The following is a 17,635-nucleotide window of genomic DNA, read 5'->3' as shown; positions in this document are numbered from 1 at the left end:
GTACATGGCCAGAAGCCAGCTGACGCTGCCAGCCGCAAACAGCTAACAGCTAACACCAAGGAGCCCCGCGGGGACCAAGGACGCAGGACGAAGACGAAGCGACGGCCAACAAAATGCAGAAGGAGAACAATGTCACGGCGGAGAATTGCCAATTTGTGGGGCCCTATCGCCTGGAGAAAACCCTCGGCAAGGGTCAAACGGGTAAGTGCCAGAGAACTCTTACCATTTACGTGCTACTAAGTGGTAGCTGCATCGACTAAAACTATCATTACATTCATTGGATCGAGGTGGAGTGGTTTTTCTTACTGTAATTATACCTACCGCTGTCTGTTGAGATTTTAGCTTTTTGAAGAAATTTTCTATTTTAAATTAAATGCAATATTTATGTGCCTTTTTTTATAAAAAAATTGGAATCCAGCAAATATGAATAATAAATAGATTAAAGAAAATTTCAATTCATTCTTATTATTTTTTGTGAGAGGCGAACAAAAAAATCGAGAAATTCTTCGCCAGCCACATCCCCAGTGCTACAAATCCTCTTAAATTCACATATATTTAAAATTTATATACCCATAAAAATGTAACTTAGCTTGTAAATTTGTAGACAACCCTGTTTAAAATAATGAAGAATGAAATATTGAATTTTTTAGCTTAAGGCCCCGTAGCTATAGCTAAGTTTAAGTTCGTCTGTAAATTTTACATTATAGTCGAACACTTTATAATAATATAATAATAATAATAATAATACCCATAAAAAGTTATTCCTAAATGTAAATTAAATAACCGAAAATTTTACCATTAAAACAAAATATAATTGTTATATCTAAATTTAAAAGTCCTAGGAACCCTTGAATGTTTTTCATTTCATTTATTTATTTATATCCTAACGCGTTAGTCACATCGGGTTGAATAAAGAATTTTAAATCAAAGAAATAATTAAAATATACTACTAAAAATTAAAAAAGTTGAGGTTTAAATTTGTCAATTAGTTTGCAACTATCTTTAAACATGCATAATAAATTTAATCATTAAAATAACACAATATAAATTATTAGATAAATAATTTATATTCTATCTATATTGTTTAAATATACTTATGGACTTTTAATTTTAGAAGTGTATCAGATCAAATCAGATAAAGAATATTTGTAAGCTATAACCTAGTAACTATTATTCTTAAACAATTATTTAAACAGAAATTTGATTGATATCCATTTTCTCTTTTGTCATTTGTACTCACTTAAAAAGTTATAGAAATTTTCCTTCTTAATTGTTTTCTAAGTTTTTCTTTTCTTGTCGTAGCAGAAAGGCCACTCAGAAATATCTGCAATACTTACAAAAGTTATTTCAATTACGATTTCCCATTCATCCATTTGCAGGTCTCGTCAAGTTGGGCGTGCATTGTGTGATTGGCAAGAAGGTTGCGATTAAAATAATCAATCGCGAGAAACTCAGCGAATCGGTGCTAATGAAGGTAAGTAGTTACCCGGGGTCGAAGGTCGTGACTTGATGGAAAGTTTTCCTGCCTTTGGTTTATGGTTTTCCCGCTGTTTATGATTTTGTTTTTCGCTTTCTTTTCCTATTTCTTTCTCGATTCTTGTTTGTCTTCTCCTGGCGTACAAGTCATAAAAAACTGTGACAATAAAATTTGTTTTGTGGTTCGTTGTTTTATTGCCCGGTTCCTTGAAAGTGTATCGTGGTTTAGGGGCTGTCGCAGGGGTGGATCCAAGGGTGGAGCATTGCAGTCAAACTTACAGCCATTTGGACTTTTGGACTTACATTACATGTTGGGGAAAGGCTTTTGGGGATTTCCCAGGCTTGCGGTTTTCTCAGGATCTTTAGTGTGCCAAAGTCAGAGAAAGTCAAAAGTATATTTCGTTCCTTAAATTAGACTTTAAAAATTACAGAGATTTTGTGTGTGACCTTTAATTATGTGACCAAGTCTTTAAATATGTATTCTTTTTTGGTTGTTTTTTGAGGAAAATAAAATATTGGTCTATATACAGGGGTGGTCAAAAAAAATTTCAAAATATTTTTCCTTGTATTTTTTTATGATTTTTTGAATGGAGACCTCTCAGTAAAATTTTGTATGAAAAGGAAGAAAAAGCGGCAAAAATAGCTATTTTCAAAAAATCATAAAAAATACAAGGAAAAATATTTTGAAATTTTTTTTTTGCAGTTATTATTAATTTTGATTGGGGAACAACTTTGCATCAAAACATTTTTGTTTAAAGCCCCAGAAAAAAAGTTGAAAATTTGATTTAAAAAAAAAATTGTCTAATTTGCCCACTTTTCAAAGGGTGCTTAATGGGTTAAGAACATTTTTGTGTCATTTAAACGGAATTGAAGTGCTCTTTCCATAGGTGCCAAAATGTTTATATTATAAGTTCAAAATATGAGTACAGTTAACATTCAAATTTGTGAAAATACTTTTGACTAGGGTTGTACATACTTCGAAATATATTCGTGGCTTATATGACCTTTACGAATTCAAAGCATAATTATCTTACAAATAGACCACAAATTATCTGTGGTAAATATTCATTTATTCTTGAATCGATTTTCTGCCATAATCCAGAACACACCACGTCTATTATAATACGTGGCAAACACTCTAAATAGATTTCATTCATTCGCAGACCCGGCACCATTCATTCGGTTTCAATAAAAGTCACAGTAAAGCTCAACTATTTATCTTTTCTTTGCTGTCATAATAAAACCATAGAAAAGGTTACCCCACCTCGTTTTCTCCTCTCCATACTTCTCTTCTTCTATGTCTACCGAAAATGTGGTGCACTTTTTGTAGGACATCGAAAGGACATGGGACAAATTAGTGCGTGCGACAACAAAGTAAAACAAAATTGACTGCCCTCAGGTTGGGGTGGAGTTTTTGGGGGTGACAAAAGCTCAGACATGTAGGACAATCGAAATGCAAGGTGAGGTCGAGGGGTGCAAATGAGGATAAAGGACCGCCGATGATTGCGTGTGGTGTCCATGTTGTAGGGCCAGCTGGTCGGGACACGCAATGAGAAATTGGACGCCATTCGGAGGACAACAATGGGCTATTATGGCCGGCCAAGCACCAAGCACTTTGAGTGCATTGTAAGGAGAAGTGCACTCTTCAAAAAAATTAGAAAATGCTTTCCTGGAACTATAAAATTAGGATTATTGTATTAGTTGAGAAATATTTGTTGATCCAAGCAGTAATCCATATTCAGTAAAATCAATAGACCATCCCTCTGTTTTCCTTATAAATATTTATGATTAAATTGAATACCTTTTTCTCCCAGTGCTGGTATGGGGATTTAGGGGAACTTGGCAACATTGTCGATAAGTCGATTAAAATCGCTTGTCTCTCTCTTTGCGAAGGTTGAACGGGAAATCGCCATAATGAAACTAATCGATCATCCGCACGTCCTTGGCCTGAGCGATGTGTACGAGAACAAGAAGTATTTGTATTTGATATTGGAGCATGTATCCGGCGGTGAGCTCTTCGACTACCTGGTGAAGAAGGGTCGTCTGACGCCCAAGGAGGCGCGCAAGTTCTTCAGGCAAATCATCTCCGCCCTGGATTTCTGTCACTCGCATTCGATTTGGTAAGTCCTTGGACTCCTTTCCGCGTTGAGAACTCCCTTCCCCTTCCGAACGACAATCAATATTGGATTTATTTCGCTTTGCAGCCATCGAGACTTGAAGCCGGAGAACCTGCTGCTGGACGAAAAGAATAACATTAAGATAGCGGACTTCGGGATGGCATCTCTGCAGCCAGCTGGTAGCATGTTGGAGACCTCGTGCGGCAGCCCACACTACGCGTGTCCGGAGGTCATACGGGTAAGACTCGGGTGAAAAATGGCCAAAAGATTGCTTGCCGGGCAGCTCCGTCCCGTTTGTTCCCCCAACTCTAAGCACAAGTGCGGCAAACGCATAAACGTCAATCAAGGCGAACTTTTTAGCACATTTTCAGATGCAGCATCGCTGGCATTGGAGGAGGCGGCTTCCTGGAGTCGCTTTCCTATGCAAATTTCGTCAGGCTCGTCGGGCTCCCTTCTATGCAAATGCACGTCATGTGCGCATATGATTTCCCATCTCGGGAAGCCCGGCGCTCTCTACACCCAACAAAAAGTTGCGAATCCCCTTAAAGTGTTCGATTTTCTGCCAAGGGTAAGGGGATCTTCGTGACTTTCAGAGAAACAATTTATTGCGATTTAAATGTCATATTCTTGTAATTCTTATACGAAGCCAACAAAGAATTTTTCAAGCATTTTCAACAAGAAATGTTCAAATATTAAAGAGAAATACCTCACCCTTAACTGTTTCACATTTAATAAGGAGACATTATTACATTTCTTTAACCAGAAAATGTTTACAATTTTCTTAGTGTATTCTGCACCATATCCTTCAAGCTGGATTCGCTGCAGCTTCTGGCGATGCTTCATGGCTGCTGCACCCGTAATAAATTCATAAGGGGAATTTTAAAATATTTCCTCGTTCAGTCTTATCATATACTCCTGCTGGGTTATAAATCTGGCTTGCTACGTGATGTTTAGCTTATCTGCACGTATATATTCTTTTATAAATATTCAACAGTCAAAGCTCAGTGGGTACTGGTAGCTCTCCCCAACTCCTAATTGATGTCTGCTAACCAAATCTGCCCTGCAAGGGAAAACCTTGACAATTTGTAGGGGAAAATTGCGTGGAAAGCCCATGTACTCAATCACATAAGTGGTCGTTTATCAATCTTTGGAAGGTGGTAGGGGCTCAAGCCACAGCCAGAGCCCAATCCGGTTTAGGGTTACCGACAAACAAAAGTTGGCCAGGGTAATCGAGCGTACACCAGACATATAATCTTACAAATTGGAGTTTTCAGAGTAGCTATAATTGGAAAATGCTTATAAGTAATGGGTCGGTTTTGGCTTTTGACATGAAGTACATGTGGTTATCATAGAAGGGTAACACATTATACATTGCAGTTCCGTTCATATAAAAAATTCTTAAATGAACTATTCTTTAATGACTAATTTCCTAAATTATTTATTATAATGTATCAAACCTGAAACCCAATTTGAAATTTCTTAGAACATAATAAATAGTTTGATTTTTATCAACATATTTATTCCAAAACAAAGAAATACCTGCAAAACAACTATAAATGGATTAGGATGCACACAATCAAAAGCAAAAAGTTATGGAAACATTAAATATATCCCACCTTCGTGTTTAAAGATTTACCAGTCGGCCACATGACCCGTAATTTACAGTCGTACTACAATTACACATTGTAGTGGGCAACAAACTGCGAGTCATTGTGCCATTTACCTGCCAAGTCAATAACCGTCCCCTAGGAAAACCGAATCGTCGGAGTGGGGGAATGAGAAACTTGGCATTTGATGGACACGTCAATGGACGTCAACGAGTTGAACGGACCTATCCCCCTTTACAATCAGTCTTTAAATAGAAAACTTTTTAAATTAGTAAGCATTCAGATCAGGCTTATGGCATTCCCACACGAGTGTGGCTCGATAAAAAAAGGGTGAAGGGTCCTAACGATTTGGGGCCACGCACAATGGCCAATCGAATTTCGAAAATAATCAAGCTGAAAGCAAACATAAGACGAATATCCAAGCAAACGGACAAACGTCCGTCCTGAAAATGTCTCAATTTCTGATTTTCCCTCTATTTTCTCCCCACTTTTCCAGGGTGAGAAGTACGATGGCCGCAAAGCGGATGTCTGGTCCTGTGGGGTCATCCTGTACGCCCTGCTGGTGGGTGCGTTGCCCTTCGACGACGACAACTTGCGCCAGCTGTTGGAGAAAGTCAAGCGCGGCGTCTTTCACATACCGCACTTCGTGCCGCCGGACTGCCAGAGTCTGCTGCGCGGCATGATTGAGGTGAATCCGGACCGGCGTCTCACGGTGAGTCATCCAGACCCAGAAATGCAGCGGCGATCCAACAATGCCAACTCCCAAAATTATCTACTTTTATGAGTGCACTTAAAAATAAATTAAATAGATGTATAGTTTTTCGGTTTCTTATATTAAATTTTACATTTTTTAAAAAGAGCTGGAATTTCTTAAACCTACTTTAAAAAGGTTTTACATTCATAAAGAGTTTTTTAACAAAGTGAAAATACGTAAATTCTTGTATTTTGGCATTCCCCTTATGATTTAAAAAATGTTTATTAGAAACCAATTTAAATGATATTTCGTAAATTAAAGATATACATTTTGAGTTGGAAATATAAAAGATTGAATAAGAACTTCCCAGTACAAAGGCCTATTACTTTTTTTGAGTGTGGGTGGTGAGTCATTTGTGAGCCACCCCCAAGCGTTTGTTGGTTTTTGGGTCACCACGTTGCCAGCTATTTACCCACCCTCCCTTGGACTTCCTCCCTTTAACTCGTTTTTGCTTCATTTCCGACCGCGTCCAGCTGGCTGAAATCAACCGCCATCCGTGGGTCACAGCTGGCGGCAAGGGGGAGCTGGAGCTGGAGCTGCCGATGATGGAGGTGGTGCAGACACATGTTATTCCCACAGCCACTGCGGTGGATCCGGATGTGTTGAACGCCATTTGCTCGCTGGGCTGTTTCAAGGAGAAAGAGAAGCTTATCCAGGAGCTGCTCAGTTCAAGGTACGTTTGAATACCTTTAATATTTTAAATAGCATATCTAACTTTTGATCCCCCATCACTTAGTCACAATACGGAGAAGGTCATATACTTCCTGTTGCTGGAGCGCAAGCGAAGACGACCCGCGCTGGAGGATGACGACGAGATCGCCCAGAAGTCCCGCAGTGAACTCGATGCAGTGGATCCGCCGCGTAAACGCCTGGACACGTGTCGCATTAATGGTACCAATGCTCCCAGCTATGGACAGATTTCGGAGGGTTCACCGCTGACGCCAAGACGACAAGCCTTTAAGTGAGTGTTGAATATTCTAAATAGTTTTTCTAAATCTCATAGAAAATAAACTGGTGATTTTAGTTTTAATTCTCAATATACAAATCTTTTTTTTTGTAAAAATCAGAAATTAAAGATTTATTTCTCGGTAATTAAAACCACCAAAAATAAATTTCAATAATTTTTTATGAATTCCATTAATTGCTGTATTGTCCTCCTTTTAGCTTCCGCTCGTACAGCAGCACACGGAACCATCAACGGCGCTCGCCCACAACCGTTTCCTCGTCGGTGCGGAGCTCCTCATATCACAGTCCCACGCGTTGCAACTCCCCGATGAGTTCGGCCCAGCAGCAGGCGAATGCCATTTCTCGACCATCTTCCCCAGCGGCGGGAACCAGGCATTCGACATACGGGGACCGTGATCGTTCCGGACACCACTCCTCGGTGAGCCGGACACCCTCGCACAGTTCGCAGAAGAGCATCGAGGGCGATGTGGTGGTGGTGCGGGAGCCCAGGATCGAACGAAGGGACTCACTGCGTCAGGAGCGCGGAGGAGGATCGCCGAGGGAGCGAGGGGATTGCGGCATTCCGCCGGGCAGTCCGGGCGGCAATTCAAGCGGATCCACTTCCGCCTCACCGTCGGTGCACCACCGTGCCAACTCAGGTCCGACCATTGCCATTAGTATGTTCCACGATCCAGATTCGAATAGTGGTGTGTGCATGCCCCGTAGATCCCTTAATTATAGTTGTCCAACACAAAAAAATAATCAAGTTAAAGCAAGATCAATCTGCTCTTGTTTCAAGTTTAAAAACCGATTTGATAAGGGTAATTTAGTATTTTCAATAGAAATGTAATTGTACTTAATATTCTTGTCGCCTAGCTGACAAGAATAATTTGTATCATCTTAGTCAAAAAAGTAAACAATTTGATCAGCTTGATCAAAAGGAAAATAGAAGTTAACCTTAAGACATGTCGGTTTGAAAACTAAGATTATTTTTCTTGTGCAATGCGCTTCCTGAATATACCTCTATTTTCCCCTTTACTTACAGTTGTGAATCCCAATGGCTCTCCCATGATGAACAACAGCAGTCCGGGAATGCCCGGCTCACCTTGCAACACACCTGGTGGCCAGTTATGGAAGACGCGGCTTACGAACATCAAGAACAGTTTCTTGGGAAGTCCGCGGTTCCATCGCAGAAAAATGCAGGGTAAGTGGGTCGTTAGTAAATTAATTAAAATTTAAAATGTTTAATTTTAATAAATCCTTGCAGTTTCGGCCGATGAGGTGCACTTGACGCCCGAGTCCTCGCCGGAGCTCACAAAGCGTTCTTGGTTCGGTAATCTCATAACAACCGAGAAGGATGAAACGTTCACTATTTTGGTCAAGGGCAAGCCCATTGCCACGGTCAAGGCGCATTTGATCCATGCATTTTTATCCGTAAGTAGCTAAAGATCATACAAGAAACTAAATAAATCTGGGGAATATTAATTTATTCATGTAATGCTTCCGATTAATTTCAAACTACTCGCTAGCAAGGATTAGGTCATATTAGGTCATATTTTACTAAAGAAAAGGTAGATTTTAGTAGGAAATTCATTTTGCTTTTGTTTTTAAATCATAAAGTACTCTACGAGTAACGGGTATAAAAATATTTTACATCCTTTTATGATATACTTTTGATTCAAGAGTCTATTATACTTTATTCAACTTTTCTTTTAACTTTTTACAGATGGCTGAACTATCTCATAGTGTGGTCTCGCCCACCTCGTTTCGTGTAGAGTACAAACGGAATGGCAATGGACCCGTCATGTTCCAGCGCCATGTCAAGTTCCAGGTGAGTTGGTCAAGCCATCAGCAGGGTTTCAGATCGCTAATGGTCCGGGAATATTTTCAGGTTGACATCAGTGCCATTTGCAAACAAGGTGACATTGCAGATATGTTGTTTGCACTAACATTTACGTTGCTATCAGGTAAACAATACACCATCATCAAGCCCTGTAAACAACTTAATTGAACTCATTTTTAATGAAGGTAACATTCGGCGTTTTCGACGTATTTGCGAGCACATTCAGTCCCAGGTGTGCTCCAAGCGGTTCCCGGGTCCCAGTAGTCCGCCGACGGTGACCAGTGTAACCCAGGCAGTTTCGGAAAGCTCCTCCTGCGGATCGGTGTCCAGTGAAAGACTATCGTACAAGCGACAGGTGGTGAGTTCGCTTTAAATCCAGTGTTGAGGAAGTGGAGCTAACATATATATATTTAGATCGAAAACGATATGGAGAACGATTCCATATTCTCGTACAAGTCGGGCAATGGTCGTCGGGCGTCGACCACAAACAACAACAATGCCAATCCAGTTGACATACCCGGAAGCCCCATTGCAGTGCGATCCAAGTAAGCAGCATACCGAATAATGTACACACAACATTAACATCCTGTTTATATATTTCTCTGATGCATTTAATGTACTCAATAAATTAGTGAAGTAAATCCCTGATAGTAATTGCAACACGATTGTTTAGATAGTTTGATCATTTTTGGGAATGAATTATATATTTTGTAATTTTATTTTCTTTTTTAAACTGTTTACTCTAGTTATTGCAACATTAAAATAATAATAAATCAATTAAATGAATAAATTATAAATATTTTAAAATTATAAATTAAATATATTCAATCTATAATTATTATTACATTTTATAAATAAATTGTTACTTATTATTACTTTCGTACAGAAAACTAATTTTAGACTCTCTTTTTCAGCTCGGAAACCGCTGAGCACGAACGCAACCGCGAGCTGCAGAGTGAGCGTCAGGCGACAACGATGTCCGGTAGTGCAATCGCATGAGAATTATTTCTCTGATTTAGTTACATTTTTCTCAAGGACATTTGTTTCGATATGGCACTAGTCAACACCAAACGCAACCAAATATTGTATTCCAACTAGAGAACGAATCAGCCACTCAAACAGTATTTTTTCTAGAGCCAGAGATCTTCAAACTAAGTAAACACACGAAAAATCCGAATAATATACCAAAGCAATAATAGTGGAATTTTTATGAATTAGCATATATAACGAATCTGAACTTTTGAAAGCCGATTGAATGAACAGAACTTTGCTAGCTGCTCTAGCTTTTATCGAATTTCGTTTTCTATTTATTGTTGATTTTTTGAGTGACTTTTTGAATATGTTCTTTTGAGGGACATTGTTGCCGCCGCGCCTAAAAAGCTTGCAAGTAAAAACACCGTGTAAAAATATACAAAAAAAATCAATTTAGCTCTAGCCTAAGTCGAACCAGTTACTCTAGTCGATTTCTTTACCTAGACTAGGCCTCGTATTTAGCTACGCAAATGATTGCTACTCAAAAAAATTCGCTGATGATTTGTATAGAGTGTATAAAGGATATTACGCAAATGCACTGATCTTTAAATACTAACTTAAATAAAAAAAAGTGAAAAAACTAAAGAAATTTTGCATTAACTTAGCGTTGCTGTTTTTCTAACAAACCAAATCGATATAACTATTTTGCTAGCCAAAAAAAAAATAAAGAACCGAAGAAACGGGACGGAAAACGCAAACTATTTTTCCTAAATAACAAAATATTTACTAAATAAAACGCGTCAACTTTCGAACTTGAGACATGCATATATGACGATCAAAAGAGTGTTGTGTGGTAGATAAATTCAGCTGATATTGACAGTGCATAGGAAAGAGGAAAAACCGGCATGTATAATGTACAAAAGATACCGAATAACTAACAACGGCACAGCACATGGCTACTAAAGCATATACAGCACATTAAAGTAAAGACATTAAATACCAGAAACAATATATTTTGCATGGGCATGAAATAAAGCTTTCTTAACCAATACTTGTATAAATCGATTGAGACGAATATATATCTATGTATAGAACGGATCGGGGATTGTACAAATTGCTGGGTTGCATCAGCGACAAAAAAACCTAGGAGAGAAATTCAATTGGGAGTTTGTATTTTTTTTATTGGAAAACAAGTAGAGCAAACAAGCTGTCCAAGAATGCACAAATCGCAACGCTATCGATGACCTTCGATGGTGTTTCTCCGAGTGTAAGAAGCGTTTAGCAAGGCAACCCCACAAACAATCACATTGAATCCTTACCTACCTTACTTTTGAGTGGTTTTCATAGTTTATAGATTCTTTTCTAACACCCAAGCCAATCAGAGTTCTTTTTATAACACATACGATAATTTGAAACTAAAAGACTTAAGAAATCGACATAAAGCTAATGAAATCCAAACAAAAAACCGTCCATTTATCCACTTAAAGCTAACAACAATGTAGAGGCACCTCAGCAATTTGTGAAATCTACTGGATAAGAGTGTAAAGGCAAAACTGAATAATGTATGTAACATGTAAAAGGATATAGATCTATACTGAAACTGTGTATGACAGCAATATCAAAATAGTCAGATGGGGAATAAGAAGAGATACTAAAACGTGATTAGAACAAATATTTAACGACAAATTACGGCAAGTTAATAAATGCTTAATGATAAACCAAAGTAAAGTCGCGTAAAACATAACAAATATTTAACATAACTATTTAAAAGTATTGAATCAGTACTTGGAAAAATACACGAGAACAAACTCAAACAAAAATCATGCAATAATATTGAAATGAAATTACTTTCTAGCATTAACTACAATACATCAAATTATTTATCGCTCATCATATTGAAAATACTCAAGAAGAAAACGCATTTAAGCTGAACATACATTCAAAATTAAGCTCACCGACATGAAGAGATGGCATTCATATATTTATACATGCATATATCATATACACCTCGATCATATTATATTCTGTATTTACTTTCATATACAAGAACAAAGTCCTCCCAGCATACCCAACATATACGAAGTATACATCTATATGCCTCACCTGCATTCGTACATCCATATATATTTACATACAAGCGCATTTAATACAAGTTACATTTCATCACCAAAATTGTATCATAAGAAATGTAAAAATCATATTTTTCACTTGATACTAAAAACTAATAATACTAAACCTAAGCATAACCAAAAAGCTCTGCATACTAAAAACCAATCGCGGCTACGAGGAAAAGTATAACGATAATTGCTTTATAAGGACTACACAATCCAAAAAAAAACCTAATACTCAATGCTGCATAATGCCACGCCTACCTTTTTACCTTAACTGAAGCCTATACTAGATGATCAACCAAACTTTCACGCTCTTCTCAAAAACATAATCACCACCAAACCCAACTAACTCATTTTAACTGCTTCACACTGTGCATGAGCAGCGAATATTTGCGCCGAGATAATTTTATATGCAACGTATACATATTTCTATCTATAGTATATATATACATCACTATATATACACGCATTATACACCGAAGCAAGCGCTTTACTTCAGATGCAAATGCAGTGCTATGGAGAAATGTTTATTACTCATTATAAAATAAACGATTCGCATACTTATTAAAATACATTTAGAGGGTAATGTTGTGTATTGTACTACGCTTTTTACGTTGTTGTTTTGTTTTCCTCCTGCGTTTCAACATATTATTGTAATATTGTAATTAGTTCTGCAAGTGATTACGGCTAAGTTAAATACTGCATTGTGCGCTTTGTTTTGTATCTTCGGATATAAGTTGAATGATTGTATTTTGTAATTTAATTTTAAGCTTGAGGAATCGCGTCTGGGGTGGGTGAATCGGAGACAGGCCGAGATCGAACCATAAAAAGATAAATATTAGAACCAACACGTGTAAGAGAAACAACAAAACAAAAAAAAAACAAACCAACAAAGTGGCATCTGTTATTAGGTTAAAAGAATTATTGATATTGTTTGCAAGAAAATGTGTGAAATATATATAAATACAAATAAAATACCACTTAGCATAAAAACAAACAGTGAACAGACAAGCAAACAACAACAAATTGTAATTGCAATTTAAAAATAAAATTAATATTTCAAATAATAACAAAGACGTTTTATTGGGTTGCGAAATTTGAAAATATTTTAAATTTTGCATTGTTATGCTTTATAGTATAAAGTTTAAACTTCATTATCAAAGGTTTTTTCGATCTGTTAGACGGGTCGTATGCGTAATATTAACAAATTAAAATGGGGTTAAAAAGCCTTTTTTCGACAACAACATTTACAGAATATAAAATAATTGAAATAAATTCATCGGACTATTAACATAAATAAATAAATACAATTTTTTATAAGGGACATTTTTAGTTTGAATAGCACAATAGGACATTATTAGTTTAAAAAGTGCTTTCGAATTTTGTAGCTACAGAAATAAAAATACCAACATATCTTATTTTGAGTTTAATTATTTTATCTAAGTAATTTAGTTTACAAGCTAAGTACATAAATTAAACTTTTTGTACTTTTTGCTGCAATTTCAATTTGAATTAAATATTAATACATTGGCCAAAGATCAGCCAAAAATTCCCGTGGCTTAGCATTTCAAATATCTCAGATATCCGTCCCAAAAATTTTTGAGTGCTTCGACTCAGATACATCCTACAGTGCGTCGTGCATCCGCAAAGGATTACGTCACTTGCCGCCATGTCTATCGACACGGAGGCTGACCCTCGGCCATCAGCTGTTTTTACGGGCGAAGGATGTTTGGGGCAGCCGGGGGACAGCGGGAAAAAGGGGCCAAATGCCGCATGCACTGGCGGCAATCAGCTGTCGAGCTTTGGAGCACTCGGAAAGCTGGCCAATCTGCGGAGCTTCGGAGAGAGCCGGTCGAGAGCTTTGGCTCCGAACGGAAAATAGGAGGCGACATCGAAAAGCAAGCGGCGCACCAGAGACCTTTCGGTGTTCGCCGCGCTTCGTCATCCTGCCTTTCCGCTTTTCCGAATCGAAAATGCGTGCCAAACTGCATGAAAAGGAAAACTTGGTCAGTTGAGGTCTCAGTTCGGTTCGGGTTTGCAATTCAATAGCACTGCGGAAGCGGAGAAAATTCGTCACCACAGCGGAGACGGGCCAAACAATATAAGCCAGCGTAGTAATATCGACTTCACCGCCCTCGATATATATATAATATATCGTATATATGATATTCGTAAGAAATCGGAATCGGAATAAAAGCAAAAATGCCTGATGGCCAGCCGAGTGTGTTGGAAAAATGATTGAAAAACGCGTGAAAATTGCAATGTGCGAAATTAAGTGTGCACTTGTGTTTTGAATTTTTAACGTTCCCCCGCAGTGTTTCCATTTTTTGCAGTGAGTGAGTGAGCGAGTGAGTTATGTAAAGCTCTGGTGTTGCGTTCTTTTTGGGTGTTCTTGTTGGGTGCGGGATAATGACCAACACCAACAACACCACCGACCACAACAACAACAACAACATTGTCCAGTTTTAACTGCACCAACCATAAGAAAAACATCGGCGAGCGTGTGAAACGTCAATAAGCGTTGCAAGATTGAGTGGCTTAAAAAGAAGTGGTTATTAAAAATTAAAGCCGAGAAAATTAGGATGCATAAAATGGGATTTCAAACGAGGAATGTTTTATAAGTGCAAATTAAGTATACGCACCCACGGATTACCATTAAAATATGCATTATCCTGAAAACTTAAAAAGTTAATTTTTCTTTAGCGTGCTAAGCTGTAATAAGTTTTAGTTGGCTTAAAAAACTATTTATTAAAAATACAAGGCTGAAGATCGAGGAAGAGGGATTTAGTAAATGAGATTTCTAAATGTCAAAAACTAACGAATTAAAATATGAAAGTAACTTGAAAGTTATTAGAATATTTAAAAAGTACAAAATGGCAAAGGAAGGCCTAACTAATTGTCTAGAAGTTGGATTTTAAGCTCTGTTAAAATTTGGAATATTTAGTGAAACAGGCATAGCTTCCAATAAACCAATAACTTAACTGCTCTAAAGCCAGCCAAAGTTTACATAAAACCCTAACTTTTCGCTACACCCCGCGTGGGTAAATCAATCAAAAATCATTTACAGTCGCTTCAATCCCCAGCAATCAGCCCATTGAGTGAGCTATATCATAACACAATCAGTTTGGGTATCGGCATCAATTACCAATTATAACTTGACAATAAAATCGCCAAGTGTCCGCATAAAGAGCCCAAAAGCCACACACACAGTTGCCAATCAATTCGCTTTTAGCGGTCTCTCTCCGACTATTTTTAGTTGCACTTGCTTTCCTTGCTTTCTGTTTCTTGTTTTTTTTTTGTTTTTATTTCTTTTTTTTACTTTGCTCAATATTAGTGTCAAGGTGCAGCCAGTGCATAGAGAGACAGAGATGGAAGCAGAGTCTGAGACAGAGACGGCGACAGTCGAGCCAAAAGAACAAGTCAAGAAAACGCAAAAGAACCGAAAAGGGGCACCAAAGGGGAACCCCCTTTTCTTGGCGGCGACGACATCGCGAGAAAGCAACACACGAAAAGGTGGCTATCAAAAAATAATAACAAAAGCAACAGCAACAACACTGGGAATGCGGTGATGCATTAGGGGGTGGCGGTGGCGAGTGGGCGAAAGGGGCGGTATTTTGGGTGGTGAGGGACCTCCTTCGAGACTTGTCACATCGAACAGAAAGAAATTGAATTTATGTCTTGGGTGGGTTGCCTTCAATGACAATTAGGCTGCTAAAACCGCAGGTCTCTATATATGCTAACGCTAAGAGCACTGGTAACGGTAAAGCTATAGCTAACAGCCAACAGCTAACGGTAACGTAACGGAACCGTGGCGCGTGTTTCGCTCGAAAGGCAAAGGTAAATCGCGTTAGCAACAACAACAAGGATACGCAGGGCTCAGCTTTCAGGCTGCGACCCACATTACTTAAATTACAAACTACACGCAAAGTCGCCGAAAGCCCACACACAACTGGGAAAAGTCACACACGCTGGTTAGTCACTCCGTCAGTCATTCAGTCAGTCAGTTCGTCAGTCGGTCCGTCCATCCGTCGTTCATCCAGTCAGTCAATCATTAGCCAAAATGCCTTATGAGTCAGCCGGTATGTGACCTACACTCGAAGGAAAATCTGGAACTATTAATATAGTTTAAAGTGGATAATTGATATTAACATATTTTGACAAATATTTGGAACCAGAGAAAAGATTCGTTTTTATAGCAGGAAATCTGGAATTTTTCTTTGCCTTTATCCATATCAAGTCTTTTCTAGAAATGTAATTAATTATTCTTATGGCTTTGTTTTATTAGGTTAATAAAATGATATTTTACTGTGGCTTGATATGTATTAAAATATTTAGTGTTTTTAAAGGACATTTATTAAAGCTTTCAAAATCTCTTTTCTCATGGTATCGAATTAAATTACATTTATTTCTAGCAAAATCGTCTTAGACAAAAATATGAACTTTTAGTTTAGTGTGATAATTTCGATCCTTGTTTTTCCTAGTGCAAAGTCCTGGTCCTCGAACATTGCGTGTTCTTGGGTGGAGCCTCCACCGAAGAAAAGTGGATATGGGATAAGGGGCGGTACGAGATGGCGGGGCCAGGAAGACATGTTGCATATTTCGGGGCGTGTTTGGCTCCTAGACAAAAATGTCGTTTTCAACGAATGCCGGGCATTCCAATGCCGTGTTAAGGACAGACATTGAAACAGAGGCATTTGTCTGACCGCCACCCTCGCAGTAATGAGATGAAAGACACCAAAATACACTCAGCATTTGTGTTCCGACTAGCGGGCGAATTTGTTTTTACAAAAAACACAATTAAATTAGATTTAGTGTTCCTTGTTTTTTGGCTTGTTAAACGCCGAACCATCACATTAACACATGGTATTTTTGCTCGGTTTTGCTTTGGTCTGATGCTTCGCATTTTTGCATTTCACTTTGTACTGGCTTTGGTTTATTTTTAACATCTCGCCTCAGAGCGTGTGAAAAATTCTCCCCTCTTCATTACATTACATTGTCTGCATCGGATGCTGCAAATTTAATGGATGATAAGGCTAAGGCAGACGATAATTTATGATCTCTTCCTTATGGCGACCTTCCTTATGGCCATACCGATAATAAATTTCCAAAAACTGCACCATAAACGCGTTGAAGCGTAAAAATAGTTTCAGTGCGGCAAACGTTTTGTCGTAATTACTTAGAGATTCAATGCGAATTGTATTCACAGCCAAACGGGTTATTTTTGTTTAATTTCATTTTATTTAAGCGCACCATTTTCACGCGAATACGCCTGGCAATAACCTAGTGCATAAATAAATAAAAATAGTTCATTGAGGCAGAAGACAAACACGATTTTTACAGCCTTTGCCGTTCACACATATTCACATACAAAGAGGCATGTAAATATATGCCAGTATAGGAAGTGCAAGGAATTATTTATTAATGAATCGCTGGGAAAAAGCGAGTGTACAAACGAAGGGTGTATGGATACATTAAGGTGGTTGAGTAGAAACAAAATAAATAATAGAATAATATTTTGGGACGGGGAATTCGAGGCAATTATTGGCTAGGAACCTTTTTTCGAAACAAATTTACGTAGTTTATCTGGCTTTGTTGGCGTAATTTTGTTTCCAGAGATTTTACTTTTAATTTTAAAGTTGCATTTGTCAAATCTAGATTTTGGTTAGTTACACTCATTTATTAAAAATCCGTCTCGGCCGACTTCTCACTTTTCAAATTCGTTTTTAGGCACATTAATAGATTGTTTTAAACGCTTTTCCTACTTTGCTTATGGTAATAATTTGTACATAGTATTTTCTTATTGTCAATTT

General features: G+C 37.9%; 1 protein-coding gene across 3 annotated transcripts; it reads left to right on the top strand.

The window, feature by feature from the left end:
- Positions 1-74: 74 nt before the first annotated feature.
- On the top strand, positions 75-10,765 carry sff (sugar-free frosting). Of its 3 annotated transcripts, none has more exons than XM_017155383.3 (15): positions 75-201; positions 1,380-1,474; positions 3,370-3,596; positions 3,681-3,831; positions 5,697-5,912; positions 6,428-6,627; positions 6,691-6,915; positions 7,119-7,558; positions 7,945-8,103; positions 8,167-8,333; positions 8,626-8,730; positions 8,791-8,866; positions 8,928-9,100; positions 9,157-9,287; positions 9,657-10,765. In XM_017155383.3, the coding sequence occupies exons 1-15, from the start codon at positions 114-116 to the stop codon at positions 9,739-9,741; spliced, it is 2,538 nt and encodes an 845-aa protein (XP_017010872.1). In that variant the 5' UTR covers positions 75-113; the 3' UTR covers positions 9,742-10,765. The 3 variants fall into 3 exon arrangements, with proteins under 3 accessions (XP_017010872.1, XP_017010870.1, XP_017010868.1); XM_017155381.3 differs by having other exon boundaries at positions 7,119-7,576; XM_017155379.3 differs by having other exon boundaries at positions 7,119-7,606.
- The last annotated feature ends 6,870 nt before the right edge of the window (positions 10,766-17,635 follow it).

Source organism: Drosophila takahashii, chromosome 3L, assembly GCF_030179915.1.
Source record: "Drosophila takahashii strain IR98-3 E-12201 chromosome 3L, DtakHiC1v2, whole genome shotgun sequence".
In the NCBI taxonomy this organism is placed as follows: Eukaryota; Metazoa; Arthropoda; class Insecta; order Diptera; family Drosophilidae; genus Drosophila; species Drosophila takahashii.
This window is presented reverse-complemented; position numbering and strand designations above follow the sequence as displayed.

Excerpts from the sequence above, each read along its gene's own strand:
- sff (XM_017155379.3), top strand. The coding sequence starts at position 114 with ATGCAGAAGGAGAACAATGTCACGGCGGAGAATTGCCAATTTGTGGGG. Across the intron at positions 3,597-3,680 it reads TGTCACTCGCATTCGATTTG|CCATCGAGACTTGAAGCCGG; the intron begins GTAAGTCCTTGG and ends TTCGCTTTGCAG. Across the intron at positions 8,731-8,790 it reads AGCGCCATGTCAAGTTCCAG|GTTGACATCAGTGCCATTTG; the intron begins GTGAGTTGGTCA and ends GAATATTTTCAG.